We start from the raw sequence: 25787 nt of genomic DNA, 5'->3' as shown, positions 1-25787 counted from the left end.
TCTGATCAGTTCTCCAACCTTCACAGGAAAAGACTTAGGACAACTGTGAACCCAACTCACAAAATCCGTTTCTGGGTTTGGTTTTGTGTGTCCACAGTCTTACAACTTTAGATAAAAATTGATTCTTTTCATCAAAGTCACAGAAAGAACTGGAATATTGCCAAGGTGAAGTTTTGAGATTTGATCTTTTTCTCTTGTTTTAAGTTATACATAAGATGAAAAAAGTTCAGTATGCCTAGTTGTCCAGCATTCTTCATCCCTCTAAATTGATCAGTGGCAACCACTACTTAGCCTCAACCTTAGTGGACAAACTGTTCCAGTGAAGGTTAATGGGAGTCTCAGATTCTTTTACCTCATATTAGCCAAATAAGTAGTTCCAAACATGCCACATTTTCCCAAGAGCGCTTGTTCTCAGGCACCAATTTCTGTATTAGTTAAGTTTCTTCACTTGTCAGCAACAGAAAATGATTCTGTTAACTGAAAGGGATGGGCTTATTGACAGGATATTGGACAGCTCATAATATCAAAGGAGAAAGTGAACAATCAGCCCTCATGAAAGACAGTGACCAGCTGAGCTCCAGGGTTCTATGTAACTCAGCCATGGGGTAACCCCGGACCAGGGTTCTAAGTAACTCGGGGCAATCTCACTGCCACAAAGAAAATTCAGCCCCATCTACCTTGAGCCCTTTGAAATTCTGCTCAAGATTCAAATTCCTGTGAGAGAGAAGGTGATGAACCTACTTAGCTTAGGTCATGTTTCTGATGGGTCCCTCTGGTGGAGGTGGCAGCAAAAGGAGCTGTGATGGAGAAACCCATCAGTGGTACAAAACTGCCAGGAACGGGGAGTGTCAATTCCCAAAAGGAAGCTATTCCGAGAGGAAGAGTGAAAGATACACGTATCTAGTATGAAGAACATCAACTCTCCCCCCTTTATTACCTACTCTCTGATCCGGCCTTTAGGAAGGGCATCCTGATGCTTTCTTCAAAATGTTCTCTCTCCCTAAAGATTCAAGATTTGAAGATACATACAAGGCAGAACAAAAGACAGCACCTTTAGAGCCCTTTGAATAATCTAGATTTCTCTCTCCCAGGGAGGCACTTTGCCCCTCATCTATAGTTTCTCCATCTGGATTCTGGGATCTTAGCTTTCTTCATTCAGATTCTAGGATCCTAACCAGCTCCATAAGACAGGACAGTCATTGTTGCTTAGAACAGGATAGAAAACCAAACACTTTCACAGGAATTTCTCTGTCCATAAAGGGATACATGCCATTGCTCACTTTTACCTCCTCTCTTTTCCTCCTGCCTTCTAATCTTATCTTCACTTGGAACGGTAAGGGGAAGCAGGATTCAAGAACTGCTTCTGATCCTTAGCCCTGATCCCTTTAAAAGACTCTCCCTTTCTCAGGCATACACATCAAATCTTTTTTCCAAATGGGCAAGATGGATCTCAGGAACCAATATACGGTCTAGTTATTTCAGAGTGGCTGGCGAGCAGAAAAGGTATCAGCTGGCTTTCACCAGATTATGCTGAAGAAAGAAACAACCCCAAAATATCATATTCATGATAGAAAGGTCTACGGTTTATGTTTCATATGAGTTGTATGTTTGTTGTGGTTTTGCTCCGTGTGGCCTCCTTACAGGACCCACATCCCTAGCTGGGACGTGCTTTTCTTTTGCCAGAATAGCCAAGTCATACATTGGCTCTTGAAATCTCTGCCGGGAAGCACATCACTTTTACTCACTTTCAATTAGCCGAAGCAAATCACATTATAAAACCCAATGAGAATAGGGCAGGGAAGTATACTGTACTCAAAGAAGGTCACAAAGTCACAGGGCTACAGACAGGAATGTAAATCCTTTTATAGGAAAGCAAATAATGGGAACAATAATCCAATTTACTATAGAACTATAAGGTTAACCAGGGATGGGAAGAGCTACTTGGGACCTACAAAGAAGGATAAAATTTTAAATTTTGCATAGGAGCGGCTTGATACGGCAACTCATCCATCATAGCACTAAGGCAAAGAGAAGGGACACAGTTGTTTGATGGATAACATCTATCATCCAGACCAATCTATGGCTATACTTTAATTATGCAAGAATGAGATTGCTCAAAATATTTCAGCATGTCTAGGTTGATGTATTTTCTGTCTTTTGGGGGGAAATGTTTGCTTTTCTTCCTAGCTTTCCAAGAAAGAGCCTTTACAACAAATTCAGTATCTTTTAGCTGACCTAACTGGGTAAAAATTTTGCCTACACCCAAGCTAAGATGTATGGTCATATCAGGCTGCCCTTTGAGCTCAATTATAGAGATGACAGTAATAGATCCAATAGACCATTAGGGAAAGAGGTGATAAAAAACAAAGCAAAACAAATCAGAACACCCTGAAGAAGGCCAAGGATAGCCTGGACGAGATAAGATTACCTGAATTTTTGGTAGGACATGGAACAACCTGTCCGAGAAGGCATTCTGTGTTGCTGTTCTGAAAGGATCTAGTAATTAAGTGTGTCCCAATGTGTTAAAATATCCTTTTAAGTTCATTAAGAAAATGAAAATGTCCCTCTTTTATGGAAGATCAAGTACAAAAAAAAATTGCTGTAAGTGATTTGCAAACCCAAATTGAGCGACGTTCTGCAAAATAGCTGGCCTGTACTCGTAAAAAGTGACAAGGTCAAAAAAGATAAGGAAAGATTGAGGTATTGTTCCAAATTAAGGGAATTTAAAGGATATGACAACTGAATATAATTCATGATCTAGGATTTTCCTTTTCTATTAAGGATATTATTAGGGAAGATGGCAAAATTTTGATAGAATCTGTTACCAAAAGTATTGAATATTGTATCAATATTATTTTCCCAGTTTTTTTTTTTTTTTTGCGGTACGCGGGCCTCTCACTGTTGTGGCCTCTCCCACTGCGGAGCACAGGCTCCGGATGCGCAGGCTCAGCAGCCATGGCTCACGGGCCCAGCCGCTCCGCGGCATGCGGGATCCTCCTGGACCGCTGCACGAACCCGTGTCCCCTGCATCGGCAGGCGGACTTTCAACCACTGCGCCACCAGGGAAGCCCCCTATTTTCCCAGTTTTGATAGCTGTATTGTGTTATGTAAGAGAATGTTTTCGTTTTTAAGAAATACACACTGAAGTATTTAGGGAAACAGCATCATGCCTGCAACTTCCAAATAGATCAGAAGAGAGAGAGACACAGAAAGACAGAGAGAGAATGGGAGAATGATGGAGCAAATGTACAAGTTGGGGACCCTGGGTGAAGCGTCTATGAGGATATTTTGTACTAGCTTTGTAACTTTTTAAAAAATAGAATATAAATTTGTCTTATTTAAAGGAAATCCAGAGAGAGGCAGTGTGGGTGTGTTTTGGTGGGCCCACAAAGTCATCAAGCACCAGTTTCTTCCCGCTCAACTACCTCCTTATTGTGGAAGTTGGGTGCTGCAGTTCTTAGAACCAGGTCTCATTAAATGAATTTCAAATAATTCTAGAGGCTGTGGAGGAAGGGGAAAATATCCTTGTAACATTTAAGTGTTAATGTATGTTAGAAAAAACAAATATGTTTAAAAACATTTCTTTTTAAATGAAATTTTGATCATTGTACTGGGGCCCTGACAGTGATGAATCCACCCAGATCTGGTAGAGGGTTTGAAATTTAGGGTTGTGACAAAGGGCGTGGGAAAAGATTTAATTATAAGTGCAGCCCCCATGAGACTATTTTTCTTGGAGGCAAATATAATGATATATGAATCCAGAAAAAAACTTCTTCAGAAACGACTAATAGGAACAATATTCTAGTGTTCTTGCATATCTAAAACTGCTGATCTGTGGCCTTTATTCTTAAGTAAGTTTTGCTCAATTGTCTTATGGTATTGAACGTTTAGAAATGACTGACCCATTCTAAATGTTTATTAAAATAAGGATTGGCAGAAAAAGACTTGATGTGAAGGACAGGCAAAAATATGCAATTAATATACACATTTCAGAGTTCCCATGGTAGAAAATGAAAATAAGGGAAAAGAACAAATGAATCAGCATATAAGAAAATTTTCCAAGAATAAAGGAGGGGGGCTTCCCTGGTGGCGCAGTGGTTGAGGTTCCGCCTGCCAATGCAGGGGACACGGGTTCGTGCCCTAGTCCGGGAGGATCCCACATGCCGTGGAGCAGCTAGGCCCGTGAGCCATGGCCACTGAGCCTGTGCGTCCAGAGCCTGTGCTCCGCAACGGTGAGAGGCCCGCATACCGCAAAAAAAAAAAAAAAATAAATAAATAAAAGTAAAGGAGGACTTGAAACTGTATATTAAAAGAATGCTCCTGGTATCAGAAAAAATTGCACATAGTATATAATGTGTTTGCATTTTAAAAATCATTAAATTGATATGAAAGAATTTATCACAGCTTTTTTATAATCCACTCTCCTTTTGATGGAGGAGGTATTTTCAGTTTGTGGCTATTATAAATAAACTTGCAATTAACGTTATTGTACAAGGCTTTTTGTGGACATATGTTTTCATTTCTCTAAGATCAATACCGAGGAGTAGAATTGCTAGGTCATCGAGTAGATACAGGTTTAGCTTTTTAACACATTACCAGTTTTCAAAGTGGTTGTACCATTTCATAGTCCCACCAGCAATGATGAGAGTTTCAGTTGTTCCAAATGCTTGCAACACTCGGTATTGTCAATCGTTTTTCATTGTAAGCCCGTCTGGTGGGTGTGTAGTGGGATCTCATTATAGTTTTAATCTGCATTTCCCTGATGACCAGTCGTGTTGAGTATCTTTTCTGGTGCTTATTGGCTATTTGATTCCGTTGTTTTTGATTACAGTTGACCTTTGAACAACGAAGGGAGTTAATCTGAGGACAACTTACAGTTGGCCTTGGATACGCACGGTTCCTCCACTTCTGCAGATTCAACCGACCACGGGTCAAGTAGTAATGTAGTATTTATTATTGAAAAATACCCACGTATATGAGGACCCAGGCAGTTTAAACTCACGTTGTTCAAGGGTTAACTGTACTTACTTTTGAATAAGGTGATGTTTTTCTAAAACTGCTTTTGTAGAAAGTTTGTACAGAGGAGGAGATTGGGCTGTGTTCCATATTAGTCATAATTTTTCTTATGATCCAAGTTTTTGTATAAATTAATCTAGCTTTTATTTCTTCTCTGCAAATGGAGACAGGTAGCCACAAAGCTGTTCATCATGTCAAGTTTCTCTCTTCTTCTGCCATGGGGTAAATGGCTTCCTGGAGATGATAATTAATAAATAAGTGAATCATATTTCAGACCCATACTTTTTGCTTCTTGGAACCAAAGTGTGTCCTAAGTAGATTCTGTCCCTAACCAGTGCATCACATTCTTCTTGTTGCAAATAAGATATTTGGGTTTTTCACTACAAAGCATGCCTCTAACTTTTTGAGACAGGCTGGGATCTGGGACCTGGGAACCTTTACTGGAATGCTTGCACCTGGACAAACGTCTTATCGAGCAACAGAATACAAAGAAACTCTAAGGGACTAAAAATAACTGCATGCATGGTACAGCTGGGGTAAAGTATGAACAGTAAGATACAAAAAGGCCAAAACCCAACGGCCACTTGTGAGGTGCCAGGAGCAAAAGCAGGGTACCACGCGTGACCCCTGCATACGGCACCACCAAGGGGGTGGGCAGACCACCTAAGTCACCCCTCCCTCGACCGAACCCCCTGATCCACCTTCACCCTCACCCTATCTGCCCCTGCTCCACTCCAGTTGGGGAGTGGAGCAGGGGCACCTGTTACTTGCTTTCACTCTCTCATACTGCAGCACACGTACCAATAAAGCCTTGCCTGAATTCCTAGTCTGGCCTTTTATCAATTTTTATTGATTAAAGAGTCCAAGAACCCAGGTTGGTAACACTTGGAGAAGTATCTTGCTGTCTTTTTTTGAGATGAGCATTAGCAGGCATCCTCTCTCTGATTCCTCTCCTGTGTGGCATCTCTCCCACTTACTTTGGGAACTGGAGTTTCAACAGTCTCCTACATTTTGTTGACGTTGTAACTTGCTTTTCTGTTTCTTGTTTGTTGTTGTGGCTTTGGGTGATTTCCAAGAGGGAAGGAAGGAGATACTGATCTGACACTACCATTCTCAAAATAGAAGTTTTGATAAATGCCAATTACCAAGTTAAAGCAGTTTGCTTCCTTTTTTTTTTTTGCTGAGATTTTTCCTTTTAAACCTGAATGAGTGCTATATTTTATCTAAGAATTGAATCTGTTCAAATGATTTTTCATCCACCTGTTAATTTGATGTATTTCATTAAAAGATGTTTCAGTGTTGATCTATCTTTGTATCTCTGGATAACTTCTTGGTTATCTTTTTTTTTAAGTGATGAATTGGATTTGGGAATATTCCATTTAAGATTGCTTTATCTACCCTCATAATTAACTTCATGGTTTTCTTTTCTCTCCAGGTGTAGCATCAAGCCTTTTAAACTGAGTTGGAGAGATTTTAATTAAAAAATTATACTCTGAAATATTTTGTATAGGATGGGGATTACAAATCTGTGAGGGCCAGGTAGCTGTTCTTAGGTTGGGATGCACAATTACTAATTTATTTTCTTTACTAGCTTTTAGCTTATTCAGGCATCCTGTTTTTCTTTTCATCTCTATTTTCAAATTTATTGGCATAAAGACACTCAATGTTTTATTTTACGCATTAAAACATCTCTACCATATTTGTAGTTGTGTGCCCCCTTTTAAATGCTAATATACATCTTTTCTCTTTTTTTAAGCTTGCTCTATTTTTGTCCATTTTTAAATGTCTTTCAATATCTAGCTTTTTGGTTTGGATCCTTCATATTTCGTCACCACTCCCATCACAGAAATTTCTGCTCATTTTTTCATTAGTTCTTTCTTTCTGTTTCTTAATTATTGTTCTGTAATGTTTCTAGCATCCTGAGCTAAGTACAACTCCTCTTTTCTCCTTTTTTTTTTTTTTTTGGTTTTTAACTGAAAGCATTTAAGGCTCTGAATTTCCCTCTAAATATTGGGTTGGCCAGAAAGTTCGTTTGGGTTTTTCCATAACATCGTCTGAAAACCCGAATGAACTTTTTGGCCAACCCAATATTTGCTTTAGCAGTATTCCACAAATTATGATAATGTAGCATTTTCATTATCATGTAGCTTTTCGTAATGAGTTTTTTTTTTACCATGAGTAGTTTAGGGATACGTTTTTTGTTTCCAGGACTTGGAAAAATCGGTTTATTGTTGACTTTCAATTTAATTGCATTATGGTCAGAGAACTTAAAACGTATAATAATGATTCTTAGGCATTTGTAAAACTTCCTTTGTGCACGAGTATTTGGTAGATTTTTGACAATGTTTCATGAGTCCTCATAAAAAAATTTCCTATTTACTAGACAGATCATCATCTCTCTCTCTATACAGAGCTGTTAAATACAGAGTTAGATAAAGCTTGTTAAATTTTTGCTCAGATTTTCTAAGGGTTTCCAGTCCTTACTAAGGGTTGTGTGTGTGCTTGGCCTAAGAGTTTCTGATAGTGATATTTTTTTAAATGTCTTCTAATATTAATTCTCTCACTTTGTGTTCTAGAGCTTATTCCATCTATTAGGCTGTGTGTGTGTGTGTGTGTGTGTGTGTGTGTGTGTGTACATATGATGTATTAAGCTTTTTTTAAATTTTACGGACTACTTTTAATTTCAAAGATTATTTATTGATTATTGTTGTGGGTTAAATCGTGCTCATCACTCCAAAATTCATGTCCACTCAGATCTCACACTGTGCCCTATTTGGAAAGAGGGTCTTTGCAGATGTAATTTGTCAAGAAGATAAAGGAGAGGACACACAGAAGAATGCCGTGCAAAGATGGAGGCAGAGAGTAGAATGCTGCAACTACAAGCTAAGGAACGCCAGGGAGTGCTGGGAGCCATCAGAAATGAGGAGAAAGCAATGAAGCATTCTTTTCTAGAGCCTTCAGAGAGAGAGTGTGGCCCTGTCAACACCTTGATTTTGGCCTTCTAGTTTCCAGAGCTATGAGAGAATAAATTTCTGTTGTTTTTAAGTGAAGCCACGGGTGAAATCCATTACACCTGTAATCTGCCTTCCTTGATCAAGGCCATCTTAATTGTTGCTACAAAAACCTTGCATGCCCTCCAAACAGCACGTAGCCTAAACAAGGTGTTTGCCTGAGTTGTTTTTCAGGAACTTGGAGTCAGCTGTGTCTAGTTCTAGCTCGAGCCGGTTAAGACTGGTTAGGACCACCCACCCTCCAGCAGGGCATGTGCCAGTGTCCGCTAGGTGAAATTTTTTAAAATAATTTATTTATTTATTTATTTTTGGCGGTGTTAGGTCTTCGTTGCTGTGTGCGGGCTTTCTCTAGTTGCGGTGAGTGGGGGCTACTCTTGGTGAGCAGGGGCTGCTCTTCGTTGTGGTGCACGGGCTTCTCATTGAGGTGGCTTCTCTTGTTGGGGAGCATGGGCTCTAGGTGCTCAGGCTTCAATACTTGTGGCACGTGGGCTCAGTAGTTGTGGCTTGGGGGCTCTAGAGCACAGGCTCAGTAGTTGTGGCACATGCGCTTAGTTGCTCTGCGGCATGTGGGATCTTCCCAGACCAGGGCTCGAACCCGTGTCCCCTGCATTGGCAGGCGGATTCTTAACTACTGCAACACCAGGGAAGTCCCTGCTAGGTGAACTTTTGACATCAGAGGGCCTAAAACTCCACCCTCAGAACATGCACACGCCGCCATTTTCTGAAAATGCGTCCCAGTGAAGAAGCCTGTAGCTTAGTTACACCTGTGCAAAATGGTGATTACCTTACCGTTTTCTTATTTCCAATCACCTTTCCCTACGATCCCCGTGCCTCCGACCACTCTACTTCTTTATCCCAAAAATACCTCAGCTTTATCCCCAAAATACCTCCCCTGCCTTTGGGGAGGCAGGACCGAGACTTGTTCTCTCTCTCCTCGCTTGGCTGCCTGCGAACAAATGCATTATTTGTGGCAAACCTAGTAGTGTCAGCGTTTTGGCTTTCTGTGAGTGGGCAAACCAACCTGGTTCATAATAAAACCACCCAGTTTGTGGTAATTTATTATGGCAGCCCTAGGCAATTAATACAATTACTTTTTACAACCACCTGTTCCATTTATGCCATTTTTATTCCATTCTTTTTTTTTATTAATTTATTTTTTTGGCTACGTTTGGTCTTCATTGCTGAGCGCAGGCTTTCTCTAGCTGCAGCGAGCGGGGGCTACTCTTCATTGCAGTGTGCAGGCTTCTCATTGCGGTGGCTTCTCTTTGCGGAGCACGGGCTCTAGGCGTGCAGGCTTCAGTAGTTGTGGCTCACAGGCTCTAGAGCGCAGGCTTCAGTAATTGCGGCGCATGGGCTTAGTTGCTCCGAGGCATGTGGGATCTTCCTAGACCAGGGATCGGACCCGAGTCCCCTGCATTGGCAGGTGGATTCTTAATCACTGCGCCACCAGGGAAGTCCTCCATTCTTTCTTGTAAGTATGGATGTGATTTCTTTATGTATGTCTGTAAGCCTCCTTAGTCTATTCAATTAACTTCCTCTTAAGTGAGTTCAATTTCAGTTGATTTGTTGCCTGTCTTTTTTAGCATTAGAATTCTTGATATGTTTTGCAGTTCCATTTGGAGTGGAAAAGTCAGGTTTTGTTTGTTTGCTTCCTTGTGTGTCCCTTTTTCTTTCTCTATGCTTACTCCAGTCCTATACTGGCAGTTCCAGACTGAAATTGCAGAGCCAGCCAGGAGCAGCTTGATTCCCCATTCATAGGTTTCTACAATTCCATGTAAACAAGCAGCTGTAACAGAGCTGCTGCTGGTGGTGTCAAGCACCCAGGAGAACAAGGAGACTGTCTCTGGATTACTTTTGGTCCCTTCCTAGATCAAAAACAGTGCATAGCATTCCCCTGGCTTCTGCTTACACATGATTTTGTGGTGTTTCTAGTCCATGGAAATACTTATCTTTGCTTAGGCTCCAGCAAGGTTCTTTTGTTTGCTTGTTTTCTCATTTTAGTTTCCATATAATTGCTATGAATTTGTAAACAGAGGTTCAACAAGTGAACAGTTTGCATCTGATTGCCAGTTGGTCTTTCCAGAGACTAAATAGCTATCGAAAATATTTTGGCTACACTTTGGTATTGCAATTAAGCAGTAATTAACTGAATGAAGGTAACCTGATTATTCACTTGGTCCTACTCCGATCTATCCCATTTATTACCACCAAAATACATGCCAAATTTGTTTGCTTCTCTCCATCTCCATCTCTTGTTACCATAGTTCAAGCTACCGTCATCTTTCACCTGGCCTACAGCAACAGCCTCCTAGCTGGCTCACAGCTTATCCCTCTAAGATCTTTTTGTTCATACAGGAGCTGGCATGATTGCTCTTAAATCTAAATCTAATAATGTCAGCCCTTTGTTTAAAATCCTCCAGTGACTTCCTATTTACAATGGAATAAGATAAGAAACTCCCTTAACAGCCTAAATGGCACTATATGATCTGGTTCCTGCCTACCTCCTGACCTCATGTCATACTACTGTCCCCTAAGTTTATTACATTTCAACATTCTATTCCTAAAACACCATAAGATTGTTTCCATTTCATAGCCTTTGCACTTGCTATTTCCTCTGTCGGGCTCCTAAAGTGACTTACTCGTTTTCATAAATTAGGCCTCCTTCCTGCCTTCCCCCCTTCTTACACCCCGACATCTATCAGGGCTCTTCCTCCAAAATATATTCCAAATCCTACCACTTCCATCCACTTTTGCCGTTACCGCCCTGGTCCATGTAACCTTGTTAGTCCTGCTCATGTAATGGATATATTAGGACTCATTGATTATCTGGGTGCCCCAACAAACTTCGGCATCCCTTTCAAGTTATATGGAGTCATGTCACTAGCTGTAGCCAATGGAGATGTAAATAACACGTCACGTCTGGATTCAAGTTCTTTCTTTCCATCCCTGGGCAAACACAAGACCTAGTATGCTGTGGCAAGTTACAACAGCTTGGATGCGTTGCTCACTAGTTGTAGAAAGCTGTACAGGACCTGCGCTGGACCTTGTGGGCTTTACCTGTTACCCAGAAAGTTTGGTATGTTGTATTTTCATTCTTCTTTGAGTCAAAATATTTTCTAGTTTCCCTTGAGACTTCCTTTTTGACCCGTGGAGTACTTAAAAGTGTGTTGTTTCCAAGTATTTGGAGATTTTCCTACTACTTTTCTGTTAATTGATTTCTAGGTTAATTGTATCGTGGATCTGAGAACATACCTTATGTAATTTAAATTCTTCTAATTCTTTTATAATTTCAATTCTTTTAAATTGGTTGAGGTTTGTTTTATGCCCTATCTTGGTGAATGTTTCATGTGCACTTAAAGAAAGTGTATTGGGTGAGGTGTTCTATAAATGTCAATTAAATTTAGTTGCCTGATGATCGGTTTGTGTACTGATTTTTCCTTTTTTTTTTTTTTTTTGCGGTATGCGGGCCTCTCACTGCAGTGGCCTCTCCCGTTGTGGAGCACAGGCTCCGGACGCGCAGGCTCAGCGGCTATGGCTCACGGGCCCAGCCGCTCTGCGGCATATGGGATCCTTCTGGACAGGGGCACGAACCCATGTCCCCCGCATCAGCAGGCGGACTCCCAACCACTACACCAGCAGGGAAGCCCTCCTTTCTGATTTTGTCTACTCATTCTATGTATTACTCAGAGTATTGACCTTTCCAACTAAAATTGTGAATGTCTCTCCTTTCAGTTCTGCTAGTTTTTGCTTATATATTTTGAAGCTCTGTTGTTAGGAGTATTTCCTGTAGAATTGTTGTCTTCTTGGTGACTCGATCCCTTCATGACTTTTTAAAAAAAAATTGGAGTATAGTTGCTTTACAATGTTGTGTTAGTTTCTGCTGTACAGCAAAGTGAATCAGCTATACGTATACATATATCCCCTCTTTCTTGGATTTCCTTCCCATTTAGGTCACCACAGAGCGCTGAGTGGAGTTCCCTGTGCTATACAGCAGGTTCTCAGTTATCTATTTTCCTTTCATCATTTTGTAATGTCCCTTTTTATCCCTTATAATTTTTCTTTCTTTGCTTTGAATTCTACTTTGATGCTAATGTAATTGGTCACTCCAGCTTTCTTTCTTTTTCTAGATGTGTTTTCTGCAGCTGTGCTGAGATCTAAAAAAAAGTTTTAAATTGTGGTAAAAAATTTACCATCTTAACCATTTTTTAAGTGTGTAGTTCAGTAGTGTCAAGTATATTCACATTGTTGTGCAACAGATCTGTAGAACTTTTTCATCATGTAAAACTGAAACTCTATACCTCTTGGACAACTCCCCACTTCTTCCTCCCCCATGCCTGTGGCAACCACTATTCTACCTTCCGTTTCTATAGGTTTGATTATTTTAGGTACCTACTCCAGCTTTCTTTTGATTACTGTCTGCATGATAAATGTTTTTCCATTCCTTTACTTGAAAAATATTTTTTTAAGCATCGAATGTAATTTTAAAAAATTCATTTATTTATTTTAGGCTGCGTTGGGTCTTCGTTGCTGAATGCAGACTTTTTCTAGTTGTGGTGAGCGGGGGCTACTCTTTGTTGTGGTGCGCGGGCTTCTCTTGTTGCGGAGCACGGGCTCTGGGCGTGCGGGCTTAAGCAGTTGTGGCTCGCGGGCTCTAGAGCGCAGGCTCAGTAGTTGTGGCGCACGGGCTTAGTTGCTCTGCGGCATGTGGGATCTTCCCAGACTAGGATTCACACCCATGTCCCCTGCATTGGCAGGTGGATTCTTAACCACTGTGCCACCAGGGAAGTCCTTAAATTTTTTTTAAAGTGATAATTCACGTGAGATAAAATTCACCCATTGAAAATCTGTAACTCAGTGGCTTTTGGTATATTCACAGATATGTGCAAACTTTACCACTACCTAATTTTAGAATTTCATCATCCCAAGAAGAAACCCTATACCCATTAGTATTCATACTTACTCCAAGCCCCAAGCTACCACTCATTTGTCTGCCTGTATGGAATTACCTATCCTGGGCATTTCACATACATGGAAGCATACAATTTGTGGCCTTTTGTGACCAGCTTCCTTCACTTAGCATAATCTTTTTCAAGGTTAATCCAGGTTGTAGCATGCATCAATACTTCATTCCTTTTTAATAGCCAAATAGTATTTTATGATTTTTAGTACAGTTTGCCCATTCTCTTGTTGGACACCTGGACTGTTTCCACGTTTTGACTATTATGAACATATAATAGCTAGGAATGTTTGTATACAACGTTTTGTGTGAACATGTTTTCATTTCCCTAAACTGTACACCTAGGAGTGGAATTGCTGGGACACATGGTAACTCTGTGTTTAACATTTTGATGTCTAACTGGCTGTCCCATTTTACATTCCCTATAGCAATATGTGAGTGTTCCCATTTTTCCATACCCTCACCAACTCTTGCTAATGCTCATCTTTATTACAGCCATCCTAGTGGGTATGAAGTTGTCACGCTGATTTGCATTTCCCTAGTGGCTAACCATGTACTTATTGGTCATTTTTAGATCTTCTTTGGAAAAAATGCCTATTCAGATCCTTTGCCCATTTTTAAAATTGGGTTGCCTTTTTATTCCTGAGTTCTAAGAGTTCTTTATATATTCTGGATAAAGTCCCTTACCAAATATGATTTGCAATGAATCTCCAATTCTGTGCATTGTCTTCATTTTCTTGATGGTGTCCTTTGAAGCACAAAATTTCTAAATTTTCATGGAATTCGCTTTATCTAATTTTTCCTCTGTGCTTGTGCTTTTGGTGTTGTATTTAAGAAGGTTTTATTCAACCCAAGATTATGAAGATTTACTCCTGTTTTCTTGTAAGAGTTTTATAGCTTTAGATTTTATATTTAGGTGTATGTAATTTGAGTTATTCTTTGTATATGGTCTAAGGAAAGGGTCCAATTTAACTCTCTTGCATGTAGATATCCAGTTGTCCCAACACCATTTGTTGGAGTGACTACAGTTTTTCCATTAAACTGTCTTGGCATCCTTGTTGAAATTAATTGACCACAGTGTGAAGTTTTACCTTTGTTGTAGACCGTTTATAGTTGATTCATGTTATTTTTTTTAGTATCCATTTTGACACTCTTTTAATTACTGTGTTTATAACATTTAAATTTAATGCAATTATATATTTGGATTTAGATGTAAGAATCTGGAAAATAAGGACTAAGCCCTTATGATTTATGTTATTGAAATTTCTTTAAAAATCTTTTTCAAGACTGGTTATTATGATTTCATTTAGTTAACTTAGAAATTTAGAAGGTTTAAGTTTTGAAGAGTTTACCCATTGTATATAAAATATAATATTGTAGTAAAATCTCGAGAAGACAGGGACTTCCCTGGTGGTCCAGTGGTTGACTCCACACTCCCAATGCAGGGGGCCCAGGTTCAATCCCTGGTCAGGGAACTAGATACCGCATGCTGCAACTAAGAGCCCACATGCCACAACTGAAAAAGATCCCGTATGCTGCAACTAAGACCTGGTGCAGCCAAATAAATAAATAAATAAATATTTAAAAATAAAATCTGGAGGAGACATAGAGCTCTCTCTCTTTTTTTTTTTAATGCATCATACCTGATAACCTAGCTCAGTACTTTTTGGTTGGCATTTAAAAAAAATTTTTATTCATTTATTTATTTTTTGACTGCATTGGGTCTTTGTTGCTGTGCATGGGCTTTCTCTCGTTGTGGCAAGTGGGGACTACTCTTCATTGTGGTGCACGGGCTTCTCATTGCAGTGGCTTCTCTTGTTGCGGAGCACGGGCTCTAGGTGCACGGGCTTCAGTAGTTGTGGCTCTTGGGCTCTAGAGCGCAGGCTCAGTAGCTGTGGCTCGCGGGCTTAGTTGCTCTGCGGCATGTGGGATCTTCATGGACCAGGGCTTGAACACGTGTCCCCTGCGTTGGCAGGTGGATTCTTAACCACTGCGCCACCAGGGAAGTCCCTGTCTCTTTTTTTTTTTTTTTTTTTTTGGTACGTGGGCCTCTCACTGTTGTGGCCTCTCCCGTTGCGGAGCACAGGCTCCGGACGCGCAGGCTCAGCGGCCATGGCTCACGGGCCCAGCCGCTCCGCGGCATGTGGGGTCCTCCCGGGTCGGGGCACGAACCCGTGTCCCCTGCATCGGCAGGCGGACTCTCAACCACTGCGCCACCAGGGAAGCCCCTGTCTCTTTTTTTATTGAGATATAATTTGACATATAGCATTGTATTAGTTTTAGGTGCTCAACATAATGATTTGGTATATGTGTATGTTGCAAAATGATTACCACAGTAAGTTTAGTTAACTTTCATCACCACATATATTTACAATTTTCTTCTTTATAATGAGAACTTTTAAGATCTACTCTCTTAGCAGCTTTCAAATATACAATACAGTGTTGTTAACTATAGTCACCATGCTGTACATTACATCCCCAGGACTTATTTATCTTGTAACTGGAAGTTTGTACCTTGACCCCCTTCACCTATTTCGCAACCCTCCCCTTCCCACATCTCTGGCAGCCACTAGTTTGTTCTTTGGTCTTTTTTTTTTTTTGGCCATACCACGTGGCTTGCGGGATCTTAGTTCCTGAACAGGGATTGAACCTGGGCCCCCAGCAGTGGAATTGAGGAGTCCTAACCACTGGACCGCTAGGGAATTCCCTGTTCTTTGTATCTATGAGTTCGGTTTTTTAGATTCCATATATAAGTGAGATCGTATAGTATTTGTCTTTTTCTGTCTGATATTTCACTTAACATAACGACCTCAGGGTCCATTCATGTTGTCTCAAATGGCAGGATTTCCTTCTTTTTCATAGATGAATACTAGTCGATTGTGTGTGTATATACCTACCACATTTTCTTTATCCACTCATCTGCCGATGGACACTTAGGTTGTTTCCATGTCTTGACTGTTGTAAATAATGCTGCAGTGAACATGAGGATGGACATAGAGCTGTCTTTAAATCAATATTAACTCATCCCAATTGTCCAAAGATTCACCTATTTATCAGAAATAGTACATGAACCTTTAAAAATACAATTTAGGGCTTCCCTGGTGGCGCAGTGGTTGAGAGTCCGCCTGCCGATGCAGGGGACACGGGTTCGTGCCCCGGTCCAGGAAGATCCCACATGCCGCAGAGCGGCTGGGCCCGTGAGACATGGCCGCTGAGCCTGCGCGTCTGGAGCCTGTGCTCTGCAACGGGAGAGGCCACAACAGTGAGAGGCCTGGGTACGGCAAAAAAAAAAAAAAAAATACAATTTAAAACCTTGTATTCCAGGACCAATGTTAAAGAACCTTTAAGTTATGCTTCAAAAATTTAATAATTATTTTAACACAGGCTATCATTTACATGTACTTGTTCATATTTTAAAAACAAAAAGTACACTTAATGAACTTTTTCTTATAGATATTTTGATTATCTGGACTAGAATATTCCTAGAGTGTGTACATAACAGATTTTAAATCAAGTAATCAACAATTTCCCAAGTGAAGGGAAAAGAGGAAAAACAGGAAAGAAAAGAGAGGATCTGGTTTCAGACAACTAAGAAACTATTTCTGTAAAGTACTAATTCTCTTTCTTCTTCAAGGAAAAGGAAGTTCAGATGCAGATAAACTCATTACAGTTGATTTAAAAATACTCAGGCCCTTTACAATTAAGTAAACTTTTATTTTTGAAATAATTTTAGAGTAAAGCTGCAAGGATACTACAGAGCAGTCCTAAACACTCCTCATTTATTCTCCTATTGCCAACATCTTACATACAATCACTGTACATTTGTCAAAACTAAGAAAGTTAGTAATGGCCCACTACTATTAACTAAACTTGAGACTTTATCTGGACTTCAGTAGTTTTCCCAGTAACATCCATTTTCTATTTCTGGATGTGGTTTAAGACAGACCTGTCAGTCATCATGTCTCCTTAGTTTCCTCTGGTCTGTTAAGTTCTGAGGAGTATGATCAGGTATTTTATAGACTGTCCCTCAATTTTGGTTTATGTGAATTTTTTTCACATTTAGACTAGGTTATAGAATGGAAAGAACATCACAGAAGTGAAGTGTCCTTCTCATGACCTCATATCAGGGGGTTATATGGGATCAATATAACTTAATATTGGTAATGTTTACCTTGACCACCTGGCCAAGGTAGTGTTTGCCAGTTTCTCCACTGTAAAGTTACTCCACTCTCCCTTTCCACACTCTAGTCTTTAAAAGTTAGTCATTAAGTCCAGCCCACATTCAAGGGAGAGGGGACTTAAGGTCTGTCTCCTGAAGTGGGGGGAGTACCATGTTAAGCTGAATAAGCTGTTCCCGCTGAAGATATCGACATTCTGATCCCCCAACAATGTTCTCTTTTATGGCAAAAGGGATTTTGCAGATGTGACTAAATTGAGGATCTTGCAGGGAGAGAATATCCTGGATTATCCAAGTGGGCCCTAAATAATTAATTACAAAGATCCTTACAAGACAGAAGAAGGTCAAAAGCAAGAGAAAATGATGTGATGAAGGAAGCAGAGACTGATGTGGCCAGAAGCCTACTAACATAAATGGGTGGACAAGCAGACAGAAGACAGGACATGGTTTTAAAGCCATATTTTTACATGAGAACACCAAAGTTTGATCAGATCTCCCAAATCCCTGCAATCAAGTAGTAAACTTGACTTAGAAGGGTGATTTTTTTACCATCAGCTTGTCAAGAACTATGAAAATCAGTTATATCTAGTGATGGTGAGTATGTGAGGAGATAAATAGTTGTTAGGAATACAAATTACCCTGACTTTTAGGGAAAATAATCTGACAATCATCTTAAATTTTTATTTATTTATTTATTTTTAATTTTTTGACTGCATAGCACGGCATGGGGGGGATCTTAGTTCCCTGATCGGGGATCCAACCATGCCCCCTTCAGTGGAAGCACGGAGTCTTAACCACTGGACCGCCAGGGACGTTCTCATCTTAAATTTTTAAGTGTACACATTCTTTGACAAAGCAATCCCACTTTTAGAAATCCCTTTTATAGAAATGAAAGCACAAGTTCATAAAGATAAATGCAGAAGGATGTATACTTCAGCATTATGTTCTTTATAATGTTGCCTATTTTGTTTTTAATGTGGTGCAAAAAGATGTTATAAATATCATATTTGCTTTTTGAACATTTACTTCTCTCCAGAGCTAATCCATCAGCAAATCTGATCTCCTTTCCTCCAAAAAATGTGTTCTAGATCTGTCCACTACTCTCTACCAAAATTATTTTTCTGGTCAGTAAACTTAGATGAATATATTTTTATATATTAGAAATTATATAATATTGCTGGTTTTGCATATAGTGCAATTTAAATATTCTACCATTATTTTGTCTTTTACTATCATAATGAATAGGTTCTATCACTTACAGTATGGTGTTTATCCTTAATTTTAAAAGGACTGCAGGACATCCCTGGTGGTCCAGTGGCTAAGACTCTGCGCTCCCAGTGCAGGGGGCCTGGGTTTGATCCCTGGCCAGGGAAGTATATCTTACACACATGCCACAACTAAAGATCCCGTGTGCTGCAACTAAGACCCGGTGCAGCCAAATAAACAAATACATACATACATAAAATATTTTAAAAATAAATAAATAAAAAGGACTGCATAAATGTTGATAAATGCAAACAATATTTATAATTTTCTCTACAATCACTGGATTACTTTGGTTTTATTGGCAAGAGTGATCAGGTGAAAACTATGCCCAGATGAACATTGGAGAAAACATTCCTAAGCATTTTACACATATAAGGGTAATTTTAGCACTGTACACTTATTGCTGTTTAAAATGTTTCCTTCTTTGTTGTAAAATTATCTCTTTCAAGAGATACTTTGTAAATCCTAGTTTTAAGACTTTAGGATTCATGACTATGCAATTTGATCAATGAATTTCCAAAATCACTCAACAATGAAGGCCCTTGTTATTTTTATTATCTATAGCACAAGGTCTGTCCTCTCGTTAATCATTTTTAATTTCCATTCTTAGAACTTCTTTAGCACTGCTTCTTCCTTAGGACCAAAATCACAGGCAGCATTCTGGTGATAATTCATGGTGTAGTATTATTTGTTTACAAAACTTTCTCGATTTTGATCAGCAATGTTGGCTGCCTTGGCAACGGTACCTCATCTGGATGATGTCTGCACTACTTGTAGACACTGAAATCATTGCTGTTTTTTCACTAACACCACCTTGTGATGGTCGATAAGGAAAAGGACAAACCAAAAAAAAAAAAAAAAATCCAAAGAGGAGTCTCATGATTTGCTCTTGTTAGAAGGATAAGTAACATTTGTATAATACTTTATAATTTACAAGAATTTTTACCCACTTCATGAAACCTCAAAACAAACCTTTGAGGCCATCAGTATCATACCCACTTTACAGATGAAGATAACCTAGATAACAGCTGTGGTGGGGAACTACATTTCTTGGATCTGAATCCTCTGCTCTTCACATTATGTTACACTGCTTTCCACCACAACTACTAAGGGACTCAGTTTTTTGTTTGTTTTCCCTTTCTCCAAACCATTTCCTTTGCTTAGTTCCCTCTGGAATAAAAGCTTAGAAAGCTTTTACCCTCCTGAGTGTATTTTTAGGAAATAACGAATTCACTGTGCCATTTATCATTCATGAGTTCTAAAGTGTGCAGTAGCACCAAGATAGCAAATGCATACTCACTGGTAAAGTAATAAGTTTGCACTTGACAGCGCTTAACACAGAAAGGCATTACTGTTTCATCCCATGTGAAACATCACTGGTGCATAGTGTGCGTTGTGTTGAGGACGCCGGAGGAAGTGGAGGTGAACAAGTTTAATGCCAAATTGTGTAACTTGAATTTTACCTTGTTGAGTTTCCTCTGTTGAGCACAAGATACAAGATCCGTCCTAACACGTCTCTCTTTTTTTCCTTATAGTTGACGTTGGCTGCACTCTCAAGAGCCCTTTGCTTTCTTAGCTGCTGTGCTTCCCTGGTTTCTTCTGCACAGAATCTTCCCGAATTGCTCTTTTTCTGGACACGCTGGTCCACTGGACAGTCGGGGAATGGGTCCCAATCTTCCATGCCATTCTCACTTACCTCCTGACATGCTCCCGGCTCCATCGGCTCACCCTACTTTACTGAGCCCGAGCTTCTCCTGATCGTTTCGCCACCGCTCTTCAGGGCGGTCCGTGTAGGTTCCGAGACTCTCAGAGGGAGGTAGTAGGCTCTGCCACTTGTCCTGTTCCCCGATCCACCCCCGCAGACTTCCTGGGGCCAGGTTTGGCTTCTCACTGCGGAAGCGGCGGATTCACCTTTCTCCAAACAGCACACTGGAGAACCTCGGATTGCTGACATCCTCCTCCTCACCGACCCAGCGCGCGGGGACCGGCCCAAAAAGGCTTCCGCGGCCTGCGCATGCGGCCTCGGCGGCTGCCACACAGCTGCCCGGCCGCCTCCCTCCGGCCCGCCGCAGCGGTTTGGAGCTCTTGACAGCTCCACCGCAGGCGGACGCAGTCTTGTCTCGTGCTTCCACGTTATCCTATCAGAGAAGGGGCGGGGGCAGCGGCCCCCACAGCCTATCAGCGCGAACCACGACCCCGGCGAGCCCAGTAGGAAAGCGGCCAGGAAGAAGGTGATTGGGCGGCGGCGGCGCTCGGGGCGTAGCCCCGCCCTGGCCCCGCCTACCGCTGCCTTCTTCCGCGGGGCGCCAGCCGCCTTAGGCCCGAGCAGGAGCGGACGGCGGGCGGGCGCGGCTGCAACGTGAGCGCCGGCGGGAGCTGGTGGGCCCCGCACCTTTGCTCCTCCTCAGCGCCCGCGCCCTCGGACATGGTGGCCCCCAGCTCTGTGACCAGCCGGCTGGGCTCGGTGTTCCCCTTCCTGCTGGTTCTGGTGGACCTACAGTACGAAGGTGAGTCGTGTCCGGCCCCGGCCGGAGGAGCGGGCTCCCGGGCCAGGCCTCGCAGCGCTTCCCCGCCTCCGTCCCGGCACGAGTCTCGGGGCGGCCCGGGCGGTGGGGCGAGAGCCGGGGACTCCGCGGCCTGGCTTGGGCCTAAGCCCGCCCCTGGGCGGGGGCCGGCTCCCGGTTCCGGGTTTGTCTGGGGAAGAGGTGCGGGACCGGCGGGCCGCGGGGCCGGGACAGCGGGTTTGGAGTGAGGAGTGGGGCCAGTGGGGTCAGGGGGAAGCGGGGCACCGGGCAGCGGCTTCTGGGGCGTCCTGGGACGCGGAGACCCGGGCAGCCGTCGGCTCCCAGCCTCGCTCGGAACCCTCGCTTGGCGCCTGGGGACTCTAGGGCAGTGGTGCTGGGAGGAGGCGGTAAAGGTGGCCCAAGGGGTTCCGGGGGGTTGGCGGTGGGGAGGATGTCCTGCTGAGTAAGGTGAGGTGGACAGTGTTGAATGTTAAAAGTGAGTAACCGTCACCCCGCTCTGCTGTCTTGTGTCTAGAAGTTGTTAGGTTGCAGTCGTTAAGTAGCCGGTGCAGGCATTCAAGCTCCCGGCGGGCAGGGCACTAAGTTTGTGGCTTTGCAGTTCCCAGCCTGTTGTTGGTTCAGCTTTCCTATTACGAGTTCTCTGGAAAAATGTCCCCGTAAGAAGATACGAATGCTTCAGCTTCCCTACGGTCCTACAGTTGGGAATGTTGGCTACTCTAACACAACAGCAAAAATAGAGGGCTGTCCCGTCTTAGTTGTCAGCTTGAGGAGTACGAGTGAAACCTGCAAGCGCTCATTAAACTGACGCTGCTAACTTGGTTACCCTGCGAAATATTCGAGTATAATAACATACCACGTGCACTGACCTATTTTCGTCCCCATGAATAGGCTAGTAGTCAAATTAAACATTTTAATATTGGACTTAATATTAGAGGGAGTGTGGAGCTGAAGTTGGGAATTGTTTATGGTAAAATCCCCTCAAAATTATAAACTTACAAAAAGGAGTAATACTCTCCAATTTTTAGGGGTCATTTATGGCAGTGGTGTTTTTTTTGGAGGGGGGGTTCCCCTGGAGACCGTATATTTTTTGGAACCCAAAAACAAGATATATAGTGTGATAACATTGGGACAAAGAATTTGACAGTGAAATTGGAATGCCTGGACCACTTTAATATAGGTCATGTATTCCAGTTCTTTTGCGTTTTCTGATGTTAACACCTCCTGCCCGGTGAAGTTTAGCGTTAATCCCCAGTTGTCATTAATTAATTATGGCCACTTAAGAGAAAGTTGCCTATATTGTGCTTAACGTCAATTATTTTTTAAGTTACACAGGTACACACTTGAATGATTTGCTTTTTCCACAAGCTTGTAGACCCCCTTTTTAGAATCGCTGTTCTGTATATGATTCTGTAGGACTCATAACACTTCATGTCTCTCCTGTGGTATTTTCCAGAAGAAAAACCTCACCAGAGAGCTTTTCGGTATGGGAGGCATTGGTAACATTTCTCAGAGGGGTGCTAAAGTGCTGCCTTCTATAGGGTGTTGTCTGTGTAAAGTAGCAGGGACTTGGTACAGGTGGTAGGGAAGAAAGGAAAAAGATCTTATATTTATTGAAGGTCTGCTGTGTGCCAGACACTGTCCTGGACACCTTTCTGTAAGCTGTATCTTATTCATGGAGGTATGTGATGTTATTTCTGCTTTACAGATGAGGGAACTGAGGCTCCAAGAGTTTAATTAACTTGGATAAGGTCACATAGCTGTTAACTCTAAGAGCCATAAGTTTAACTCAAGTTATTTGACTCTAAAGTTCATCTTGTGTGTGGGCTGGAAACAGAAGTTAAGTGGTTAACAGCATAATGTGGGCCCAAGCATTTGTAAGTGGTGGCAGCTGAGAAAAATCAGCATTTTTGTTTGTTTCTTTGCTTGCCACCAGCAATAATGAACAGGAAGGTGATTTCCTGACATGTTTAATACAGCGGTTCTCAAGCTTGAGTGTGCATCACCTGGAGAGCTTTTTAAACAGAATGCTGAAACTTACTCCCCAAATTTTTGATTCAGTAAGTCCAGGTAGGACCTGAAATTTTGCATTTCTAAAAAGAAATCACTGGTGAGAATCACTGATGTAATAAATTATATAGCGGAGTTAACTTAGGTATCTGTTATTACATATCTATTATTTTATTTGGTGATGGGGATATAAAGGTAAGAAAGAACCTCTGACTTGCATTAGCAAATGGTTAGCTCCTGTGTTCCCAAATAAGTTCTGCCTCTGGGTTCTCTAACCTAAATGTCCTCTGGAGTCATTCAGGACTGTGTGATCCCACTGTTAGGCTTAAGGCTTGGGGAGAGAAGAAATAAATGAGAATGGGTGTGAGAAGAGTGAGTGAGAAACAAGACCTTGCATATGTTGGAGACTGTCGCCAATAATTAGCTTAGCTGGCCTAGTTTTTTCTGATTTAAAATATTCATCTTTTTTTTTTTTTCTAGGCTTTTCTGTTAATGTAATTCAGAGGAAGAAAATATGTGATAGGCTCATGAATTGAAAGGTTAAATCTTTTAGCATCCCTTTTCAAAAAGGCCTTTGAAAGGGGGAAGTCCAAAGCACTAGTTTGGGAATAGAATTTTTGGAGCAGAAAGAAAACTTCAGTATAAGTATCTACTTTAGTATTCTCATATTACAGATAAGGAAGCTATTTTAATTCTCTGCTAATGGTGTGTTCTATTTGGTGATTTAAGTAGGAGCACAACCTGGGAACCAAACCTTCTTTTATCTCTTTTTCTTCCATAACATTCTTTCAGGACTCAATTTTTCTTTATTTCACTGAACTGATCTGACTAAACCATATATTTTGGACACTGGGAAAAGAATAGTTAGAAATCTCCTGAGTACAAAAGATGGTGATACTTCTTATGTGAATCTAACTTACTAAAAGTATGTTTTGTGTTCTCTAGGATTCTCTTGACATTATTTAAATATGAAAAGAATAAAGTAGCGAAAACAAAGGACTTTCAGTAATTTATATACAGTAGTCCCCCCTTATCTGTGGTTTCGCTTTTCTTGGTTTCAGTTACTTGTGGTCAACCGTGGTCCGAAAATATTAAATGGGAAATTCCAGAAATAAACAATTCATAAGTTTTAAATTGCGAACTTTTCTGAGTAGCATGATGAAATCTCACGCTGTTTCACTTAGGTCATGAATCATCCCTTTGTCCCATGTATCCTGCCTGTTAGTCACTTAGTAGCTATCTGGATTATCAGCGGTATCTCAGGGCTTGTGTTCAGGTAACCCTTATTTTACTTAATAATGGCCCCCAAATGCAAGCCTAGTGATGCTGACAATTTGGAAATTTGGATATGCCAAAGAGAAGCCGTAAAGTGCTTCCTTTAAGTGAAAAAGTGGAAGCCCTTGACTTAGGAAAGAAAAAAAATTGTATGCTGAGGTTGCTGATATCCACGGTAAGAACAAATCTTCTATCCGTAAAACTTTGAAAAAAGAAAAAGAAATTTGTGCTAGCTTGGCTGTCGCAACTCAGACTGCAAAGGGTGTGGCCACAGTGTGTGTTAAGTGCTTAGTTAAGATGGAAAAGGCATTGTATTTGTCCAGTAAGATATTTTGAGAAGAGGGGACCACATTCACATCTTTTATTACAGTGTATTGTTATAATTGTTCTATTTTATTATTGTTGTCAATCTCTTACTGTGTTTAATTTATAAATCAAACTTTATCATAGGTGTGTATGTATAGGAAAAAACATAGTGTATATATAGGGTTCGGTACTGTCTGTGGTTTTGGTATCCACTGGGAGTCTTGGAATGTATTCCCTGAGGATAAGGGGAGATCCTTATAAACTAAGTATTTTAGCAGATGATCAGATTGCTTCTAGAATTATTTTAAATTCATTTAATGATATAGGCTATAGTTAGCAATAGTGTCCAAGTCCCAATTCACTTGACTAGTTAGCATTGCAAAGTGCCCAGAAATGCAGTTGATTAGATTCTGTGGGACAGGGGGAGTTGTTCTGAGATGGGTGCCCTGTAGTAATTAGGCTTTACTTTCCCATATGAAGTTAATTAATTTAATTTCTATTGCCATCGTGTTCCTTTGGTTATTGTCCAGCTATTAATCTTTGTTTCTATGGAAATAATCATGGGAACCCAATCACCTGCTCTTAAGAGCAAAAACATCATGTCAACCATAAATTGATTTTTCAAGATCTTTGGAATGCTGCTTTTTAAAAAATTTTTTTAATAAGTTTAAAAAATCTGATGAGTTTATGTTATATGGAGTTCTGGAATATGGAGAAGACTCATTTAATCAGTTAGCAGAGGCTTCACTGTAGTGTTCTCTGGTGAGGTATATGTAGTATAGAACTCTTGGTTTTTGCCTTTGAGTTTACAGACTGCTTGGGGATATAAAACATGCTTTGTGAAGCATCCATGTCCTCTTCCCTACTTTCTCAGTGTAGATTTAGTGGTCCATCTTGTAGTCACTCCACTGAAAACATCCTTTAATTTTCTTGCCCCTGTGCTCTTTTGTTTTACTCACCTGGCAAAATTTGAACTGATTAAATCCAACTTGGCCAACTTGTTTGTCAAACCTCACAGCTGAACATGGATGGAGAAAAATGAAGATAACCTTGCTGACTGGTCTCATTTTAAGCATATAATCTCTATTTCACATGCACACTCAGTACTGCTAACATTCCTGCAGTTCCCTAGTATGTCTATTGAAAATCAGTGTCTCAAACCTCTTTCTCTTTCCTTAAATCTCCAATTTAAACACTCCTTTTCTTTCTTCTGTTGCCTCATTCTTTTAGACCTTATCTTTATTGGG

At 41.0% G+C, this 25787-nt stretch overlaps 1 protein-coding gene across 1 annotated transcript in view; it reads left to right on the top strand.

The window, feature by feature from the left end:
- Positions 1-20734: 20734 nt before the first annotated feature.
- Positions 20735-25787, top strand: part of DNAJC3 (DnaJ heat shock protein family (Hsp40) member C3) — an 86163-nt gene continuing 81110 nt past the window's right edge. The window contains exon 1 of the mRNA XM_029209921.1: positions 20735-20934. Coding sequence (XP_029065754.1) covers positions 20853-20934 — 82 coding nt within the window. The 5' untranslated portion in view covers positions 20735-20852. The remainder of the gene's footprint in view (positions 20935-25787) is intronic.

This window comes from Monodon monoceros, unplaced genomic scaffold, assembly GCF_005190385.1.
Source record: "Monodon monoceros isolate NGI ecotype Baffin Bay Population unplaced genomic scaffold, NGI_Narwhal_1 Super_Scaffold_8, whole genome shotgun sequence".
Lineage (NCBI taxonomy): Eukaryota > Metazoa > Chordata > Mammalia > Artiodactyla > Monodontidae > Monodon > Monodon monoceros.
Note: the sequence above shows the minus strand (reverse complement) of the source record. Positions and strands in the feature narration are given on the sequence as shown.